General features: G+C 43.0%; 1 protein-coding gene across 1 annotated transcript in view; it reads left to right on the plus strand.

The window, feature by feature from the left end:
• Positions 1–20,317, plus strand: part of LOC111954251 (mannosyl-oligosaccharide 1,2-alpha-mannosidase IA) — a 181,791-nt gene that overhangs the window by 29,066 nt on the left and 132,408 nt on the right. Inside the window, exon 2 of the mRNA XM_070435745.1 lies at positions 6,467–6,563. Within this exon, the coding sequence (XP_070291846.1) occupies positions 6,467–6,563 (97 nt within the window). The remainder of the gene's footprint in view (positions 1–6,466; positions 6,564–20,317) is intronic.

The raw sequence follows: 20,317 nt of genomic DNA on the forward strand, positions 1-20,317 counted from the left end.
CCTGACAAGAGGCTGCAGTCTTGTTTACTAGACCCCAGAGTGAAAACAATGACACAGATATTATTATTGTCTGTTGCTGAAGACTTGTGCTCCTGCAGACTGGCTTTAACTGCACTAAGAGCATAGCTGACTATCAGGAGCTGTTGCTTCTTGTGCTTGTCTCTCTCACTCACTAGCCCAATGTTGCGGCCAAGATGGCTGTCTTTGTGACTGCTATTTGTTCACTTAGTCTTATTACGGATGATAAGGACATTGATGGAAATGTGGCATTTTGTTTTAAAGGTGTTTATCTACCTGTGCAAGGTGCGCAAACAAAGAATGGATTTCATGGGGAGTGGTGCTAGGCTATGCTAATGCTATTCTCTACAACAATTCAGTTCCCAGCAGCTCCTAACATCATACACTGTGTAGTTGGGACTCCTTGTAGTTGTGGGCCACATACGACATGGCTCCCTGTGGTTGTGGGACACGTACTGCATGGCTCCCTGTGGTTGTAGGCCACATACTGCATGGCTCCGTGTGGTTGTGGGCCACATACTGCATGGCTCCCTGTGGTTGTAGGGCACATACTGCATGGCTCCGTGTGGTTGTAGGCCACATACTGCATGGCTCCCTGTGGTTGTAGGCCACGTACGAAATGGCTCCCTGTGGTTGTGGGCCACGTACGGCATGGCTCCCTGTGAAGTTGTCAGGGGCTGGTGGGAATATTATGAATTAGTGATGCTGAGCGTAGTTGGTCCTGTGAGGCTCCTTGTGGGAATAGGCGATTCGTGCCGGTCAGAGAGGATAAGGCCCTGAATGTGCATGAGACGCTTGAGATGAGGAAAATAGATTTTAGGGTGTGCTGCAGAAGTGCAGATCCATCATGAAACAGCAGAGAGACTTTCCTCCCTTTTTAAAGTTTCACTAACCTGATCCTCCAGAGAAAATAGCCAGGTACAGTCATGGTGCCGATGATTTGGATTTTTATGCTTGGCTGCATTTACATAATGATGGCAGTGATTTCATCATATTCACTTTTAATGATCAAAGAATAGGCTACACGTCCAGTGCTCTCAAGCAAGCAGTTCTTTGTGCCGTACTCCCATTAGCTATATCGCCTATCAGCAGCACTCTCTGGACTGACTATATTGGCTTCCATGTTGTATTCAAGTAGTCAAAGAAACAAAGGTCTACATTTGTCACCTCCAATAGTTCATATTAGCTTCAGCCAGGCAAAAAGCTCTGCTAAGAGGATCTTCTCCAACTCGCCTGTCCTACAGCTGCTTGTACTGAGCCCTGTGTTCTGTGCCTGCTGCCGGCACTGTCTGTCTCGGTCTATCTGGCTCTCGTCTCCTTCAGTCTCCTTCTCGTCTCCTCCAAGGCACAGAGCTCCTACACTATAGAAATAGAATGAATAGAGTGGCTGTAGATTATTTTCAAACCGTCTAAATGAATAGAATGACAGTAAAGCAGTTATGCTATGTGTTCGCTGAATAGTTATCTGAAATTCACTACAAYTGTGTTTGATTTTTCACTTTGATGGCAAACTTTCTGTGCTGCTACCATTCACTCCCAGTCATTTCAAATGCGGAAGCTGGTCACTTGTTGAACAGTGGCGCAAAGAGTTATCGGATATTAAAAACCCCCATGTATATTTTTAACCTGAACTTATGCCAGGAAGTAAAAGCAGGACATGTACCCTTCAATTTGTGCTGTGATTTGTTGATTGAACTCAACTAACATTACAAAAAATACATTCCATTGCATGAGCCACATCATTTGAATGAAAGTTCTACATTACCATGGCAATCCAGCATACCCCGAGTCGATATTCACGTAATAATAAGAAATTCCCCTCGACCACGCCCAGAAACTGGTGAGAAAACTCTTTCCTATTGACCCCCATTGTAAAAGCTAGCTAGCACTCGCTTACTCACATGGCTGCTTGCACCATCATGAAAAGGGGAATGAGGGGAAGCCCGACAATGTTACGTTTTTCTAAGTAGTGAGATCACTCAGGAGCAGGCAATGTTGAAAAGTAATGTTTAGATGTTGTACTTTTAAAAATGTAGTTTTGTAATTTACTAAAGCAAGCAGACAACAAGAAAATTGTATTTGAAAAAGGCCAAGTATTTGCTGTGAGCCAATGGGGTAACCACAGGTTGTTTTCCCCACAGGCCTTGGCCGCGACGTTCTATCTAATACCGACTGGGACTATCAGTTGATAGAACACTCCAGAATACAATGGAAATTATTGCATCACAATACCAGGCAGCCATTGCGAGTGTACCTGTGAGTTTACCAGTCAAATTGCCAGAGTTAGAGCTTCCAAGCCTGTTCTATTCATTCTATTTGTTCGTTCTCCACATCATAGTTCTGCTTTCCTTCACACACTGCTCTGAGAGGCCTCAATATGGGATGAGGGGGGGGGTGGTCTGACAGCAGGGAATAAGGGAAATGGAAATTTGGCAAACAGATGATTATTTCCCAGGTTCCCCAAACTAGCTGAATGTTCCAGGCTGGTCAGCAGAGAGAAAAGAGCAGGGAAACGATGAGAGGAACATGGAGGACAGGCTGCTAGGGGATGGAAACGGACATGAGGGCAGGAATAGTTTTTAATGATTAGGCCTAGTCCTTTGATTCCTTTGCCTTTTGAATAGCCAGTTATGAGTCATGTGATTCACAGACTTTGTGGTACTGTTGGTAGTTTCACTCTGCCCCCATCCCTGTTTTGTCCTCACATGACCCCCTTGACTCTCCAACCAACCCTACAGTATGTAGGCCTATAGAAAATAAAGCACTCCCTTGGGGCTGTTTATGAATCAATARACATCTGCCCTTGATCTGCTCTGCCCCCTCCCTACCGTCTTAGAAGGACAACACACTGAGGGAGGTTAATCCTCTTAACACACAGAAAAGCACACTATTCCCAGCTCCACTTTCAGGACCCTTCTGACTGACTCTCCTGCATAGATCTAGCCTGGCTCAGCAGGTCAAAGAGTTGTCTCCGCTGCGTAAACACCCTCTGATCTGTGAGATCTAACACAGCCATCCAGGAGTCTCTCTGTCTCCTATCTCCTCAGAGCCCTGTCTTTGAGCACAAGTGTGTGTTACCTGACGACAAAGCTCTGCAATAGGGGTGGGCATTTGAAATTATTTCACTATTCATATAATGTCATGACATTTTTTGGGATATCCGGTTAGTCGAAATTCAAAAGAATCTAATGAATTGCTCTCGACTCTCTTGACCAATCAGATTGACGCAAATGCCGAGGGCAGTACAACACGGGCAGGCTGCTTTTCTCCGGTAGTTTTTGGCTAACGGCAACAGTGAAGCAGAATTTTGATTTTAAGTTACAAAAACTTTTTCTGGTCAGAGTTTGGCATTAATCTGTGTCAGGTCCTCCTCTTGGTATGTGCCTGTAATAGCTATTTGAAGGGGGGGAAATGGCATACTGTTTGTTGGCAGGGCTGACTGGAGCGCTAAATGCTCAGCAGTAGCTCAACACACCTTTCATGTAACTATGTCACAAGGATCATTTAATTGAATTAAGACAAATGCTTTTTCATTGATAAAATAGGTCTAAAGAAAATACACTCACACAAGTGTTTGAATACTAACGTCCGTTTGGATATTCAAATATTTTAATAACCGTGCCCATCCCCTACTCTGCACCCCCAGGGCACCTGTAGATGCCATATAGGAGAGCCCTAGTGATATCCCAGCATGATCTCTGCACTGAGTTTGTTTGTTTCTCACAGCAGAAGATACCATGTCCTCCTCAACTCAACACACCCCCCCCCTCCCCCCCCCCCTCTGAGCACCCGCTGTCGCTGCGGTAATCACATCTGGGCTGTCACCTCATTCCAGTGTTGCCGTGACGTCTTTGGACTAGACAATGCCGGCGGTAAACAATGGGAGGGCTTCTGCCACTGATCCGCCCGCCAACAAACAGCATGTAGAGAGCACGAGAGAGCCACGAATGACGAGATTACATTTTGACTCAAACGCTTGCATTAAACCCTGACTGGAAAAGCAATTACAGCCTTGTAAATCAGGGAGGCTGGCGCTCCTTCTGAGCAGGAGCAGAACTCTCTTGGCTGTGCTGGTTCCTGTGCCTCCAGTCATACCACGCTGCGGGAAGACGAGGCTTTGTGTAGGAGGCTGAATATAGAGCTGTCTGGATGGAGACAGGTAACCCACAGTGAACAAAACCTTTCCCATTAGGGAATAGTCCACCAGAACAGCCTGCTGCTTTCTATTGCAAACAAATCCTAGCACCACTGAATGAGAATCAATACAGCCCTGTGTTCAATGCCTCCCATCTCTCCACAGCTTCTAATTCAGTGGCTCTGACAAATGGCTCCGGCTCCCAGTCGCCTAGCTACTAGCTACACCAACCAACAGAACTGCTGGCTTGTAGCTGGCGTCCCCTCAGCAGGACCACTGTTGTCTAAGAGTAAGGTGTGAGCGCCGAGAGGCTACGAGGGAGTGGAGCCCAGAGTTTCGGGGTAAATTAAACCCCGGACTCATTGAGCCAAGATCTCTCTCTCTTCCTCTCTATGTGGGAGTCGATAAACTAATCTAATTTCCGAAGGAGACTGCTGGCTGGTATGGGGAGTCCACGCTGTGCTGTAAATGACTTCCTACCAGCGTTCTCTACAGGCGGGCCCAGGCATAGTGGAGCTGGGTACATTTTATCAAGGGGAAAAAGGGTGAGAGGTGCCWTTCCATAAACAACACTATGAGCCCCTCTGGAAGTTTCTCCCACAATCTTAAGCCTATACAGTGGACTTTCCATGATGGACTGAGCCAAACACAGACTCACACTTAGGCTGAACTATTGTGACTGAAGGGTAGGTCCTCCTAATCCATGTCTTCTATCTGGCACAAACAATTTACTTTTTAACACTCAATTTCATTCCAACCTTTCCATCTTGGAGACTATAGCTTGTGCATTATCATCTCATCATTAGAAATGCCGGAGGTAACCGAGAGAGAACGCAGTGGTTGCTATGGTGTTTACATTGCAGGAAGAGCAGACATCATTAATAAACACTTTTGCCGTTGTGTTTGGTGTTCTTGTTTTTCTTCGCTTGATTAAGTATCGCAGAAAGAAGTGTCGATCTCACAAAACTCTCCAGAAAATACTCATCTGTAAACCAATGAGTAATATCTCACGGCCCACTGCTCCGCTTAAGAGGGACTGTATTGTTTCTGTCCCTTGATTTTCTAAAGATTTGTCTCGTAGGATGTGGGGATAACAGGGATATAGTGGCTACCCTCATCCACTTAGATGGTTTTGCTAGTGATTTTCAATAGACAGCGTGGAGTTGATCCCATCTCCCTATGTGGATCTGAGCGGCTGAGATTCCTGGAGAAAACATTATTTTAATCTCTGTCTGGTCTCATCTTTTGCTCGAGGGGGATTTCAGCTTCAATCTGTCTCTCTGTATCAACTGGAGAGAATGGCAGCATATTTCTCTTTTTCTCCCTTACAGCCTAATCCTCCCAACAACAAACACTAGAGGACACACTGGTAGTCGCTACCCTGCAGAGGAGAACTGAGATATGACTGTGCAGAATTAGGCACTAGCACTGTGTTGGGATGCATTGTTAGTGCAGACGGAAAGCCCATTCCCTTCCAATTTATCACTTCAATAGCCCTAATTATTTCTGGCCTGTTATTTTCCCATATGCTATGTTAACTTCAAAAACTTAGTTGGACTGTGCTATAGCCAAATGCAGTAGTGTTGCGATTTAAAATGGTAAGCATAATCTCAGACACTCAACAGTCAACTTTTATAGATTACAGTTTTAAGTGAGTAATATACCTTTTCATTCAGATTTGAAAACTTTGAAAAGCTGTCCTTGTTTTTAACAGTTTATCTGACTCCATCTGGGTTGAGTCACCAGGGAGAGGGAAGAAAAGGATTTGTCCTGTAATCTCCATTTAGGGTTTCTCGGCTATGATTCCATTGATATTTAAGGAGGATTCGGCTTCTGTTATAGTGTCTGGGACCAAAATAGAAACTGTCAGAAGTCACTGATTTGAAGAACAACCTTGTGACGCATAAAGCTTGGCATCATTATTCTTTTTGGAAATGTCAGAATTAATGTCGGATGCACTGTCTCTCGGGTTATGTTTCACAAACCAGGGTCACTGAAGACATCAAACTGAGACGTCTTATAGRTTTTTGCTGTTTAATGTCAAGGTCTATTAAATGATTGACAGACTTCCTTGCACAGTTAATATCTGTAGGCTAATCAACATGTTGTCCAACATAAAATAGCCTAAAGTCTCTTTAATGTCCTAAAATTGCCTACATTCTTTATTTAACARAACTGTCAAATACTTTGCTGGAAACCTGCCCATAATGACCAAAACACCCATAGGAATTGAATCACCCTTCACAGATCTGCTTAGACCTAAACCTATTTCTCCCCCTTGTCCCCCTCCCCTTCCTCTCCCTCTGCCCACAGATGATGACATTTGCCTGGGACAGTTACAAGCGCTACGCCTGGGGATCTAATGAGCTGAGGCCTGTTTCCAAGCAAGGCCACTCCAGCAATCTGTTTGGTGAGTATCTGTCCCCAGGTCCCCTTCAATCCCCCAGAAGGCTGATTCATGCCCGCCCCCACTGCCATTGACCTTGCCCCACAGATTAGGACCAAATTGGCAATCAGTCAAAGCTTTCAATCAATAATCCTGTGGTGCCAGCCAGGCCGGGGAGAGGAGAGGGTACCTGGAGCTTCGCTGAGTCTGTCTGGAGTCTTTACCAGTAGGGCTGGGAGGCTCCGATAAATAGATGCTTTGTATTGTCTTCTCAAATTGTAATCTTGTTTTGTTAGTGGACGGTRTCGCTGCTGCTGTAGACTTCTATTGAAGATGTATCGTTGATGGAAGAATTTCTCTATACTTTTTCTGGCTGGTACAGAGGATTTCATCCTAAACACTGAGTAATAAACCCTTTGCTTTTACACATGATAAACTTTTTGTAAACACCCCCCTCTGTACTGGAGAAAGCTCTTAATACTCCCTATGCTATGATATGTTTGCTAGAAGTATCTCTTGACTGATAGATCCAGATAGATGCACATTGTTCAGTAGTCTCTCTGTAGTCTCTGAGATTTGGTGTAGACAAGGTGTGTGTGTGTTAATAAGTGTTGCTGCTTCCTATCTCTCTGTCCCATGTGGGACATACTAGACTGTATCCCTCTGCATGACTCCTGGGGAAATGGAAGGACTGCAGTGTTCTTGTTTCTACACAAACATAAATAAACAACCCCCTCCTGTGTGGTTGGTATTACACTACTTGGCTTGGACTAGATAACGACCCCCCCATATTGGGTTTTGTTAAGATGCTATACTTGCTGAATGGAAGTTGAACAATGACAGGTATTTTTCCAAACCACTCAGCACAGCTGGTTCCTCTTACAGGTATTACAACCCCTTTGTTATAGCCATCACTATCGTTGACTTTCATTTGTGGAGTTAAATGAATACTCCATGTTCAAATGACCTCGCTTCCATTTTCAGATGAAGGATAAATGATGCTTATCGTTCCGCCACCCTGGTCTGTATGCAGTTGGTTGAGGTGGCCCATTCTGGATGGTATTTAACACAATTTCTGTTTAATTCACAAAGGTTAAACATAGTTAAACGTCGGCTTTAATATTTGACTTGAATTAAACGTGATCCATATCTAGTGTGTACATTATRAAAATTTATTTTTCCAGAAGAATTCAAAATGTCAATAGGAAGGGAAAATGTACTTTAAGACCTCCACTATCGTTGCACTTTCTCTCCCCTCCCTCTCTTTGTGTGGTCTAATTCAACTTCAACAATGAGGATATTTGGTTGGGCTGTTGATAATATGTCTTTATGGCTGTAAATGAGCTCTGGTGTGTGATAGGCTGTATGTGGGTGAGCTGTGCTGTGACAGTTAGGAGTAGTGTGATGACAGGATTTCAGATGGGCCTGAAAACCAGACTGTCTCACAGAGGTGCTAAATAAGGTGTGGAGTCTGGTGTGGTGGAGAAGGAGAGCTCTCTGTCTCTCTCTTTCTGTCTCTGTGTTTGTGATGAACAGCTCTCCTCTTCCCCACCGATAACACCAGTCATTTCAGACACAGGCTACAATCTCACACAGAGTTTGCATTCTAATTAAAATGTCTCCCTAATATGCCATGAATGTTCTCCTTCCTCACTCATAACTTTCCATTAGGTACAGGAGTGTCATATAACCTTTTGCAAGCGCTCACTTCTGGAGGTATGGTACCTCATTTAAAGGCCTAATACAAATTCCTCCTACTTAATCTTTTACTCTCTTGAAATATCTTTCAAACACTTTCATATTTAACTTAGAATTTATACAAGGGTGATTGAAATTCTATTTCATTATCAGGGATTTAAGATATGCAAATGCCTGTACGAGCGAAAGGCCTCTGAATCCGTAATGGCAGATTACTTTCTCTGTTCTGGAGTATTTTTCAGGCCTTTCTCTTGCTAATCTGAAGCAAATATGTTAGACATAAACTGTCACGTTCTACAGGAATACTGTACATTGCTTGCCCTCAAGAACCTGTCATTGGTATATTTTGATGCTAATGTATGATTTACGCACATTCAACATAGCATACCACATGGAATTCAAAATGGAGTATGTCAGTAGGCTGTGTCACACACTGAGATTTGAAGGCGATGAAAAGTCATTGCAATGTCATAAGGCTTTTTCTGTACTGTATCATTGTATTTTGGGGCATCAGATCCGTTGCTCTCTGCTTTTCARAAAAGTAAACTTATTTGCAAGATTTCAGCTGAGAATGCTAATTTGTTTAGAAGGAAGCCCCATTAGCTTACTTCCACAGAACTGGAGTAGACGAAGGCAATTAGGTTGTGTTTTCAACCTCGCTTGCCAAGCCTATTGGTTTTTTCTTGGATATAAAGGAGAAGGCTACAACCCCTTTAAGGTGCCATTGATTGCAGCACCTTGAGCCCCAAAGCTTGACAACAGTACTCTTCTTCAAGCTGTTTATCACTAGGAAGAAAAAAGGTTCCCAACTATGGTCAAAGGTGACTGGAGAACCAGTGCCTGATGAAACATTCATGGCTTTGCATCAATATACTCTTTAATAAAAGTTACAGCTTTCCCGCCATCACTTCTCTCCTTCCTGCTGCCAATACAAGGCTTCAGGACAGGCAGAGAATGTATGTACCACATTTGATTAACGCCCTTAATTTAGCCAGTGAAGCTGGAGTAATATATACTGACACTGGCATTTATTTCTGTCACCCGCTCTCATAACGGTACACAGACGCTAGCGAAGGGGCGTCCCATGGTTCATAGCACAACACAGCCCAGCGGTGTTCCTTCTCTCCCCTGTCTGCTGCACTGCAGTCCTCTCGGCATCTGCAGCAGTGTGAGAGATCACACACGACAATCGTCGACCCTGACAACCACCCAGCGCAAAGGCTATTATATCCAGGGGCCACGGTGAGAGGGAGCCATTTGTGACCCACCACCTTGGATTCGGTCCTATGTAGCAAAATGTGAAATGGTGTTTTTCACATTTGGATAAAAGTAGAGACTCGCTGGAAAATGGTATATCATACACTGCAGTTGAGGGACAATGGAAAGTAATTCTGCTTTGAAAGTTGATAAACTAACYTCACTTTTGAGAAAATGACCTGTGAATGTTTTGGTACACCTACTGGTGAGCTCTTCTTTGTCCACACCCATTCAGTATCGTTCACACCCTCTTAAGCCTTAGCCTCAAATCAAATATAATTTTTCACAAAAGCCAAATACAACAGGTGAATGTTGAACCTTACAGTGAAATGCTTACTTAAAAGCCCTAACCAACAATGCAGTTAAAAAAATAAAAAATAAAAAAAAATACCACAAAATAAGAATAGGAAATAAAAGTAGCAAATAATTAAAGAGCAGCAGTAAAATAACAATAGCGACGCTATATACAGGGGGTACCGGTACAGAGTCAATGTGTGAGGGCACCGGTTAGTCGAGGTAATTGAGGTAATATGTACATGTAGGTAGAGTTATTAAAGTCACGATGCATAGATAATAACCGAGAGTAGCAGCAGTGTAAAAAGGGGGGGGGGGCAATGCAAATAGTCTGGGTAGCCATTCGATTAGATGTTCAGGAGTCTTATGGCTTGGGGGTAGAAGTTGTTTCAAAGCCTCTTGGAGTTAGACTTGGCACTCCCGTACCACTTTCCATGCGGTAGCAGAGAGAACATGGCTAGGGTGGCTGGAGTCTTCGACAATGTTTAGGGCCGTCCTCTGACACCACCTGGTATAGAGGTCCTGGACGGCAGGAAGCTTGGCCCCAGTGATGTACTGAGCCGTACGCACTACCCTTTGTAGTGCCATGCGGTCGGAGGCCGAGCAGTTGCCATACCAGGCAGTGATGCAACCAGTCAGGATGTAATCGATGGTGCAGCCGTGGAACCTTTTGAAGATCTGAGGACCCATGCCAAATCTTTTTAGTCTCCTGAGGGGGAATAGGTTTTGTTGTGGCCGCTTCACAATTGTCTTGGTGTGCTCAAGAAGCAGTGCGACTTGGCAGGGTCGTGTTTCGGAGGATGCATGGCTCTCGACCTTTGCCTCTCCCGAGTCCGTAGGGGAGTTGCAGCGATGGGACAAGACTGTAACTACCAGTTTGGATATCACGAAAAAGTAAAAAAAAWATATCATATCGGAAAATATAGCTAGGCTCTTACCCATATACATGGATGAACGCTTCTCCCTCTGTCATGGGTGCCATGTTTCCTGAGTTTGAAGAGACAGGTGTTTTATACAACAGCCTTCTGTGTTCTCTTTTCAACTCTCCGCATTTGGCAATCATCTCTTTGCTTCCACCGGGCATTCCACTGATTTCAGAACTCGGTCAACTTCTTTCGTGACAACAACACTGTTGATCGCCGTTTCTTACCATCTCTGTCATCAGAAGACACTACAATGTCTGGTTCAATGAAAATATTTTTACCTAAATCAGGGATTTCTGCATCGTCTGATTCTTACCATTGCCTATATGCACTTGAATGGTGAATGGGAAGCACGCTTCAATTTTCCAGGCCATCAACACCTTTTAACACACAATTGCATTTAGAATTGTTATGCGATGATTGGGTTTCTAAAAGCACGTTTCACTCACAGGAGGTTAGTGGCACCTTAATTGGGATAACAGGCTCCTGGTAACGGTCTGAGTGGAATGGGTGGAATGCTATCAAATACATCAAACACATGGTTTGCATCTGTTTGATGCCATTCCATTTCCTCGGTTCCAGCCATTATTGTGAGCCGTCTTCCCCTCAGCAGCCTCCACTGATTTCACTCCAGCAGAAACGAAGGAGCAGTTTGAGAAGCTGTAGCAGCAGCTCTCGTGCTGCCTGACAGATTTCCTCTTATATTATTTGTATCTGTATGCTGTGCACGTGTGATAAACATAACGACTAACGAAAATACACACRCGTCAATTTAATTCCACTAAATTACACAAATGGACCTATTGACCGATTAATCATCAGCAGTCAAATGTATGTCCATCAATGAATAGTCTAAAAACCATTATTTTCCAATGGGATTTATTTTCTTCTCCYGGACAATTGGCCGCGGCAGTTTTATTTATCGGTTTAAAAAAAAAATATCGGGCAAAAGTCAGTTATTTCCGGTTAACRGAAGCCCTGACACACAAAAATACATAAACACAGATACTACAAACGCCATCCCGAGCCAAGGATAAATTCAGTCGGCCTCTAATTAATCAAGAAATGACAGAGCTTTGCATTATTAATCTATGGGAGTGCTTGGTTAATGGAACCTGAGGATGCATAAGACATGGCCAGACATCTGCTCTGCGTCGTGCTCTGTTACTGGGGAAGATGGAGACAAGGCCGAGGCATGGCTTATGGCTGCTCCGCCAGCTGCAGACGCGGACAGAAACCAGGTGAGCAGACACACCCCCTGCTCCGCCCTGCAGGATGTCAGCCTGGTCACAGAGGAAGCCAACCCGCTCTAGCTCAGCAAGTAGGCCTAGACTCTGGGCTGTGGGATGCCACTTATCTATTGAAGTATGTTTTGATATGAGATGCTGCTTGGAAAGCAACGCTTTTTAGAGACCCTTCCTAGCAATTAGAAGCTTCAGAATGTTCCAGACATTTGGCACACTTAGCTAATGTATTTCACTTGATTTTTTTTCTTCAGTTGAGTTTTCTGTCCAACCTTATAGTTCATCCTCGACTGTAATCATACCTGAGTCTGTGTTTTGACGTGTTTTTAGTCTAGGTCTCCTGTCTCCAGAGTTGGGAAATGAATATTAGAGTCAGGGAATGTTCTCCTAATATGATTKCCGTTATTCGGTCTGATCAATGAAGTCCGCATAGTCCTGCTGATGTCTCTGTTCCCTCATGGCTAGACTTATTAATACCTACCCTTCGCATGTCTGTTGATGAGCAATGTCAATCAAATGCGTTATTTATCTTGTGGAGTGAATAAAAGGATTCATCTACAGTTTAGAATTGATTTTATAAGTAATTTCTCCCTCACAACATCAGCATCAAGCCTCTACCTGCAGCCAGAAAAAAAGAGCTAAGGTTGATTGTTTAAACAAAATCTAATTATATCTAGAATTGACATGGATGAGAGAACCAATCATGGTTTTGTATCTCAGTTTTGTGTGGAAATGGGACTCCTGTTGATGTTCTATTGTAAACATTAGGAACACCATGACAGACTGTCCAGGTGAACCTAGGCGAAAGCCATGATCCCTTAGATCCCTTTTTTTAGACAATTGAGACATGGATTGTGTATTTGTGCCATTCAGAGGGTGAATGGGCAAGACAAAATATTTAAGTGCATTTGAACGGGTTATGGTAGTAGGTGTCAGGTGCACCAGTTTGAGTGTGTTACGAACTGCAACGCTGCTGGATTTTTCACGCTCAACAGTTTCCTGTGTGTATCAAGAATGGTCTACCACCCAAAGGACACTTGACACAACTGTGCGACGCATTAGAGTCAACATGGGCCAGCATCCCTGTGGAACGCATTCGACACCTTGTAGAGTCCATGCCCCGGATGAATTGAGGCTGTTCTGAGGGCAAACGGGGGTGCAACTCAATATTAGGAAGGTGTGTCAGTGTATATGCACGTCTATGAAGTAGTTCAGTTATACATGTCAATGAGTGTTTTCATTAGTTGTTAGCAAAAATGTGATCCATAATATTGAGTAATTTKACTTGTCTGTGAGTAGTTTCAGTGCATGTAGTTTTGCAGGAAAATAAAAGGAGATTTAGCTATATTTCCTCAGGCTAGTCATAAACKATATTCGGTAGTCCCTTCTCTCCTACCTCTTCTATGTGAATGTCCAGATGTAATAAGGGACCTCCCTGTGTTTTTATGTTTTCCCATCACTCCCCCTACAGGGGTCGGTAGGTCCGTCAGTAGGCAAGTCGGTATGAGGCTGGCTCTGATAGTGTGTGATATCAATGCTGTGATGTCACAATGCAATTGGTATCTCAGTCATGAGGATGATAAGTCCGGGGCTTCAGCAGTGACAGACACACGTTTAGGATTAAAAGGTCTCATTGCCCTGAACCAGATACCAGATCCAATACACCTGTAGTCATAGGGGCTAAAAGCATCGCTGCCTCTGTGGTTTGATCAATAATTCATTATATGACTACTCACACGTGTGCTTGCCAAAGAAGGTGTAGCACTGGGGGCACTAGTTACTTTCTATGTGTGAGTTTTTTTTTTTAAAGCATAGTGGTGGCACGCCCAGGAGGGACCAGAGAAGCCTCAAAAGTACCATGGCTAATACACCCACAGGGACACAGCATGTGTGGACAATGCTCCATACATTAACATCAAGTGCAGTAGAAATACAATGGGGAAAACCAAATATTCTCATTATCTCTGTCTAGCAGTTTGATGGGGGAGTTCAAAGTTGTCAAACCCCTCTGGCTGATTATGATTATGTTACGCTTTCGTCCAGGTTCTGAGTTGCTGAAAGTTACAAATTCACCAGGCCTCTGAAGGAGAAGAACAGTGGAGCTGTGCAAGCCTTAGGAGAGTGCATTTCAGCTCTGTACCCCTGTGAGCTAATTTACCGCGATGACTACCGAACCGTGACGCGCCGTCCGGATCTGGGGCTGCGCTCGCATTAATTACCCAACAAAACAAGTGGAGCGCTGTGCTGTGAGTGTGTGAGCATTATCGTTTTGCAGGGCCTCCCGTGTGTGGCTTGGCTTGGTGGTGATTAAGTGTCTGCTCCCCACAGAGCTCTGGAAATTTCTATTCAAGAAATAGGCCTAAGTCTTTGCCAATGAGGGAAGAGGCAGCGATAGCAGCTCGATGACAGTTTGTTTTCTTTCTGTTTGTCTTTGAGACTGTTTGTCTTTTGAGTTTCTGCAGAACAAGCCAGAGGCGTGTTTGATGAAGCGAGCCTGACCATTTGAAGTGATTGTTCATGAATGAGAGCTAACACCATCTCAATGTTTGTCAGTTTGATTTGTTTTCTCTGATCTGCTCATTTTTCTCTGAGCTGATGGATGAGTTGTTACAGCTTACAAACAGATCCATTAGGCGCTGCACAGAATAAGAAGCCATTGCTTCTCAGCCAGAATTGCTCATCAAGCTTGTTTTGACATGGCTATTGGTTAGCTTCGTGTTCTGCTTTTGGGGATGGCATGGTGAAAACACACACTCACAGTCCCTGGAGGATTGCCAGGTTGCCAGTGTGTCTGATGGGACTGGAGGGCTCTCTTGTCTCCCAGCAGAGGACCCTCGTCATCTCAGATCAGCCAGGCGGAGGGACGTCTTTACCAGCAGCTTCTCGCTGAGCAAGACAACGGTATCTGCTTCAGCTGTAATCAACAGTGTAATCTCCTCTGATGGAAGCTGCACTCGTGCCCTGAAGAAAAGGCCGCAGTGAGAGGACACCGCTAGTAGGAAGAAGGGAGAACAAGGTGAGGAAAAGAGGAACAAGTCTCTGCATTAATCGGGATGATAAGAGCTCCAGTGTGATTTATGACATGGAGCTACATTAAGAGGATGACATATCTTCTCCAATTCCTCTGGACAATGCTTGATTGTACTGCCAGGATTTATCCTTCCCCATTTACTGTCAGATGTAGATGTACAGTTAATGATGAAGACGATGATGAGTAGAATTTACAAGATAATGCTTTTCACCCAATTGCTCAAAGCACATCACTTTGCTTTGCATCGCTAGTGACAAACACTCCTGAGAGTATGTCAAGACTCCTGAGTGGCCAGGGTTTTCCTTTCAGATGACTGGTCCCGGATGGAAGCAGCCAGACGGACCCATAGCTCTGTGGTGTGAGCTGTAGTACGCTCCACCTTCTGGTTACACTACCTCTCTCTCTCTCTCTCTCTCTCTCTCTCTCTCTCTCTCTCCTGTCTCTTATACACATCTAGATGTGTATAAGAGACAGCACTTCATATGTGCACTCGCTCTGGAATGGGAAAAATATCCTTTATTTTTTTCAGCTAAGTTCAATTATAGTATTCTTACTATGAAATCATATAATATAAAATAATGGTATGAGACTTAGTGGTTTGTCCTTTAAAAGTTGCAGCGCACTGCGGCGCAGCTTGCATGGTGCGGCAGAATTCAGTGGGATTTATTTAAGTGTGAACCACTGGTACCATTTAATGCTAGTTAGTGCTAGTTTGACCACCAGAGGGCATCTTTGAGAAGCATTTGATAGCCTTCAATAGTGGCTGTACTAGAGAATTTAAAACCTATTTTTGTAAGAACATAGTATATGGGACTGATTTTATATAAAAAAAAAAAAATGGCTTAATTAATTTGATATTATGGTGTTTCTATTCCAAGAAACTAAAAACCCTTTGGGGAAAATATGGCGCTGTACAACGTGACGGTCGGGAGTAGGCTATAGTACTGGGAGACCGGGGTTCAATTCTCCGACGGGGAGGAAGGAGTAGGCTGTCCTTGTAAATAAGAATTTGTTCTTAACTGACTTGCCTAGTTAAATAAAGGTTACACTAAGAGCATAACATTTCTACCTGTCTCTTATACACATCTAGATGTGTATAAGAGACAGGGAGTACAGTGGTTATTCCTTTAAAAGTTGCAGCGTACTGCGGCGCAGCTTGCCTGGTGCCGCAGAATTCTTTGGCACATTATTTAAGTGTGAACCACTGGTACCATTTAATGCTAGTTAGTGCTAGTTTGACCACCAGAGGGCATCTTTGAGAAGCATTTGATAGCCTTCAATAGTGGCTGTACTAGAGAATTTAAAACCTATTTTTGTAAGAACATAGTATATGGGACTGATTTTATATAAAAAAAAAAAAATGGCTTAATTAATTTGATATTATGGTGTTTCTATTCCAAGAAACTAAAAACCCTTTGGGGAAAATATGGCGCTGTACAACGTGACGGTCGGGAGTAGGCTATAGTACTGGGAGACCGGGGTTCAATTCTCCGACGGGGAGGAAGGAGTAGGCTGTCCTTGTAAATAAGAATTTGTTCTTAACTGACTTGCCTAGTTAAATAAAGGTTACACTAAGAGCATAACATTTCTACACCCTAATTGTAGTCTAACCAATACACAAACGGAGATTCAGTGACAATAAAAAATCTCATTGATTTGTCAAGACCAGTCCCTATGCTTGTCTCAGCGCAGTGCAAAACAGTGCTAAAATAGTTGTAGGCTATTGCTTCAAGTCCTATTGTTTCTAACTTCAATATACTCTTTAAATAAATAAGACCTACACCACTTCTAACAGGATTCTAAATTAAAACCAAAAGCTGCCTCATGGGTCTCCCGGTGGTGGCCGGCACCGGTATCAAACCGGCATCTGTAGCAACGCATTTTGCACTGCGCCACTCAGGAGGCCCCATCCACAAAGTATCAAAATACAGAGAMGTGTTGGTAAAGGTACATTGTCCTTCTAAAATAGTTATAGATAGATAGATATTATAGATATTGCTTCAAATCCTATTGCTTCTAACTTCAATATGCTTTTTAAATAAATAAGACCTACACCACTTTTAACAGCACATTACTCAACACTAGTGACTTCTTAACCTTTATTTAATTATCGATTTTATTACACAGTATGCCTACACATTGATGGGCTATATAAAATAAAAAAATGAAAGAAAATGCACTGAAACCAAAATACCTTTTTAGTTTTGGTGATCCTCTCAGCTCCTGCTCATTTTCAAGTCCTCTCGTGGTTACGGTCCTAACCCTGGAACGGGTAGCACTATAGAAAGAAGCTGGCGTGATGAAAACGATGTCCATTTCGTCTGTTCTCTTGTAATTATTTGCAGGTAAGGGGGATGTTCACACCTACAGTAGCCAGACTATAAAGAGTCTATTGTCCTGCTAATCGGGCTACTAGTGTTTGAAAACATGTTTTCAAAATGCCACCAGCTGTCTATCACAACTGTAAATAAAAACACAGCATCTTGTTTACATCTTGTTTACATTCTTTATTGAAACCACAATGTCACAAATAATTTGTATCTACCTTTCCAATTACTTTTAGAGTATGGGATTTACAAATGTGTGCTTTTCATGTCATTTTTCGTTAAATCCAGTTCGGATTTAAGTATAACTTTTTGAGTGACGCCTTTAGTGAGAGGTCTAATGCTTTAATATTTAATAATATCTGCCCTCCAAATTCATAGCTAAGGGGCATTTTTCACGCCATCATTAATTACATTTGTTTAGGTTTGAACGTGCAGACTGGCACTAAGAACAGCAGGAACGTTTCCCTAGTCAGCGCCATTATTAGTGCAATGCCCCTTAAAGTGTTGCTCTGTGCTACCCAGTGTGGCGGGGTCCACCGCTGTTTCAGTGGATACAGCTGGAGAACTGCAAGGCAATCCCATTGTGCGCCACTCGGGAGCCATGAGCGATATATATTGTCCTGCTAATAACAGGCTTAATAATATATCTGTGAGAATATCCAAGGGGCTTTTGTATAATTCTAAATTAATAATAATTATAATCCCTTTGTTTAAAAAATAACAATATTGTGGAGATTTCAGTTTCAAATAACGTAGAATGAGCGAGAAAAAGGCCATTCTTGAACATGGGGTGAGACATTGTTACTAATTTGTAAATAAAGTCAGTTTGTTATTTAGTGTATTTAGTGAGAAACCAAAAACCTACTGTCATCTCATGGGTCTCCCAGTCGAGGTCGGCACGGGTATTGAACCAGCATCTATAGCAACACAGCTTGCACTGCTATGCAGTGTCTTAGACCGTTGAGCCACTCAGGCACTGTACAACGAGATCCGTCGGGAGTGGCCTACAGTAAGAGCAAAATAATCCTAATAAAAAAATAATAACCTTAGTGTAACAACAGTTTTAGTAAGTAATACTGAAGTCGTGCACAATTATCAGTTTCTATTTAGGTTTATGTCGCCCATTCATTGTCAGTTAGAGACACAGTAGGCCCCAAAAGCATAATCAGTGCTCTAACTCCCTCTTGTGCTGGTCTGGAGCAATGAAGTGGTGACGCAGGGTACCGTACTAAACCACAAGTTACCTCTAAGTCCCGTAGCATAATCGCAAAGCTTTTAGTGGAGCAACCACTGTAGGCCTATTGGTATGAAAAGAAACACCTGAACAACTTAGAGCATTTCCCAAAAATACATGTCTTGTTTTTGGCTTCAAAGACAATAACAAATGTCCATTGTTGTGCAGTGACAGATCATTTGAGATAATGCAAATAATGAATGATTACCTAGTTGGGCTAACGTTTTAAACTTCTTGCTTTAGGCCTACATCATCATCCTCTGCCTGCATCCCCAATCCCTACCTGTAGCCTACCTGTCTCCTGGTATAATGCCTATCCACCTTTCACTCTATCAGTTTTGCTTGTCCATCTTCATGAATTCAAATATTTTAACAGATTAATCTTGCTGGCAAAACGTCATTAAATATTGCTAGGTCATTTAGTTATAGTATGGATGTAGGGATGTTTCTTTTTAATATATATAATGAGCACCCAGATGCTGCTTTGGCAACAGAATAATATCAGACTGATATTTTCCCGGCGGGCCGCCTCAGCATTGGCTAGTGTGTTGCAATATTAATATTCCCGGAGCAGTCTTGTTGATTAAAAAAAATGTTTTAATATTCTTCTGCCTCGTTCGTTGATACAATGCTTCAATATTCTCAGAAACACCTTGTTGATACAATGCTTCAATATTCGCAGAATGTTTCCCTTCCCTGGCGAATAATGCAGACAGGCAAATACAAACAATTAGTTGGGCGCACACATTATAAGGAACATCTCCTGATTTCAGAGCAACAATTTTGGTGGGAAGCACATGAGACAATGACAGTGTCATAGTACACTGTATGCGCCATTCCACAAGGGTGACTTCATGTAGCCTATAGCAGGTGGTCTGCAACCTTTTTCATATGAGTGACAATTTACAATCTCTAAAGATCTGCCTGCCAGTTATGATTTTCATATAAGCATTGAAGGCTACTAAACTGCCCACAAACTGAATAGCCTCATTCTAGCTGGCTACTAGACAGAGACATTATACAGCCACACCCCACGGTGCTCCACTATGTATACCGAGGCGCTGTCCACTCAGCAGTGCTGAATTACGGGTGTGGCCTTAATGTGTAGATGTTTCTTCATTCCTTCCTTGAGTTTGTGTCTTTATGCATCCTTGTCTTTGTAGGCCTAAGTAATTCCTTTTGATGTATTTATTTATTTTTATTGAACCTTTATTTAACTAGGCAAGTYAGTTAAGAACAAGTTCTTATTTACAATGAYGGCCTACCAAAAGGCAAAAGGCCTCCTGCGGGGACTGGGGCCTGGGATTTAAAAAATTATTAAATACAATATAAATATAGGACAAAACACACATCACAACAAGAGAGACACAACACTGCATAAAGAGAGACCTAAGACAACAACATAACAAGGCAGCAACACATGATAACACAGTGGTAGCAACACAACATGACAACAACATGGTAGCAGCACAAAAACATGGTACAAACATTATTGGGCAGAGACAACAGCACAAATGTCAAGAAGGTAGAGACAACAATACATCACACAAAGCAGCCACAACCGTCAGTAGGAGTGTCCATGATTGAGTCTTTGAATGATGAGATTGCGATAAAACTGTCCAGTTTGAGTGTTTGTTGCAGCTCGTTCCAGTCGCTAGCTGTAGCGAACTGAAAAGAGGAGCGACCCAGGGATGTGTGTGCTTTGGGGACCTTTAACAGAATGTGACTGGCAGAGCGGGTGTTGTATTTGGAGGATGAGGGCTGCAGTAG

The sequence above is a fragment of the Salvelinus sp. IW2-2015 genome, linkage group LG28 (genome assembly GCF_002910315.2).
Source record: "Salvelinus sp. IW2-2015 linkage group LG28, ASM291031v2, whole genome shotgun sequence".
Lineage (NCBI taxonomy): Eukaryota > Metazoa > Chordata > Actinopteri > Salmoniformes > Salmonidae > Salvelinus > Salvelinus sp. IW2-2015.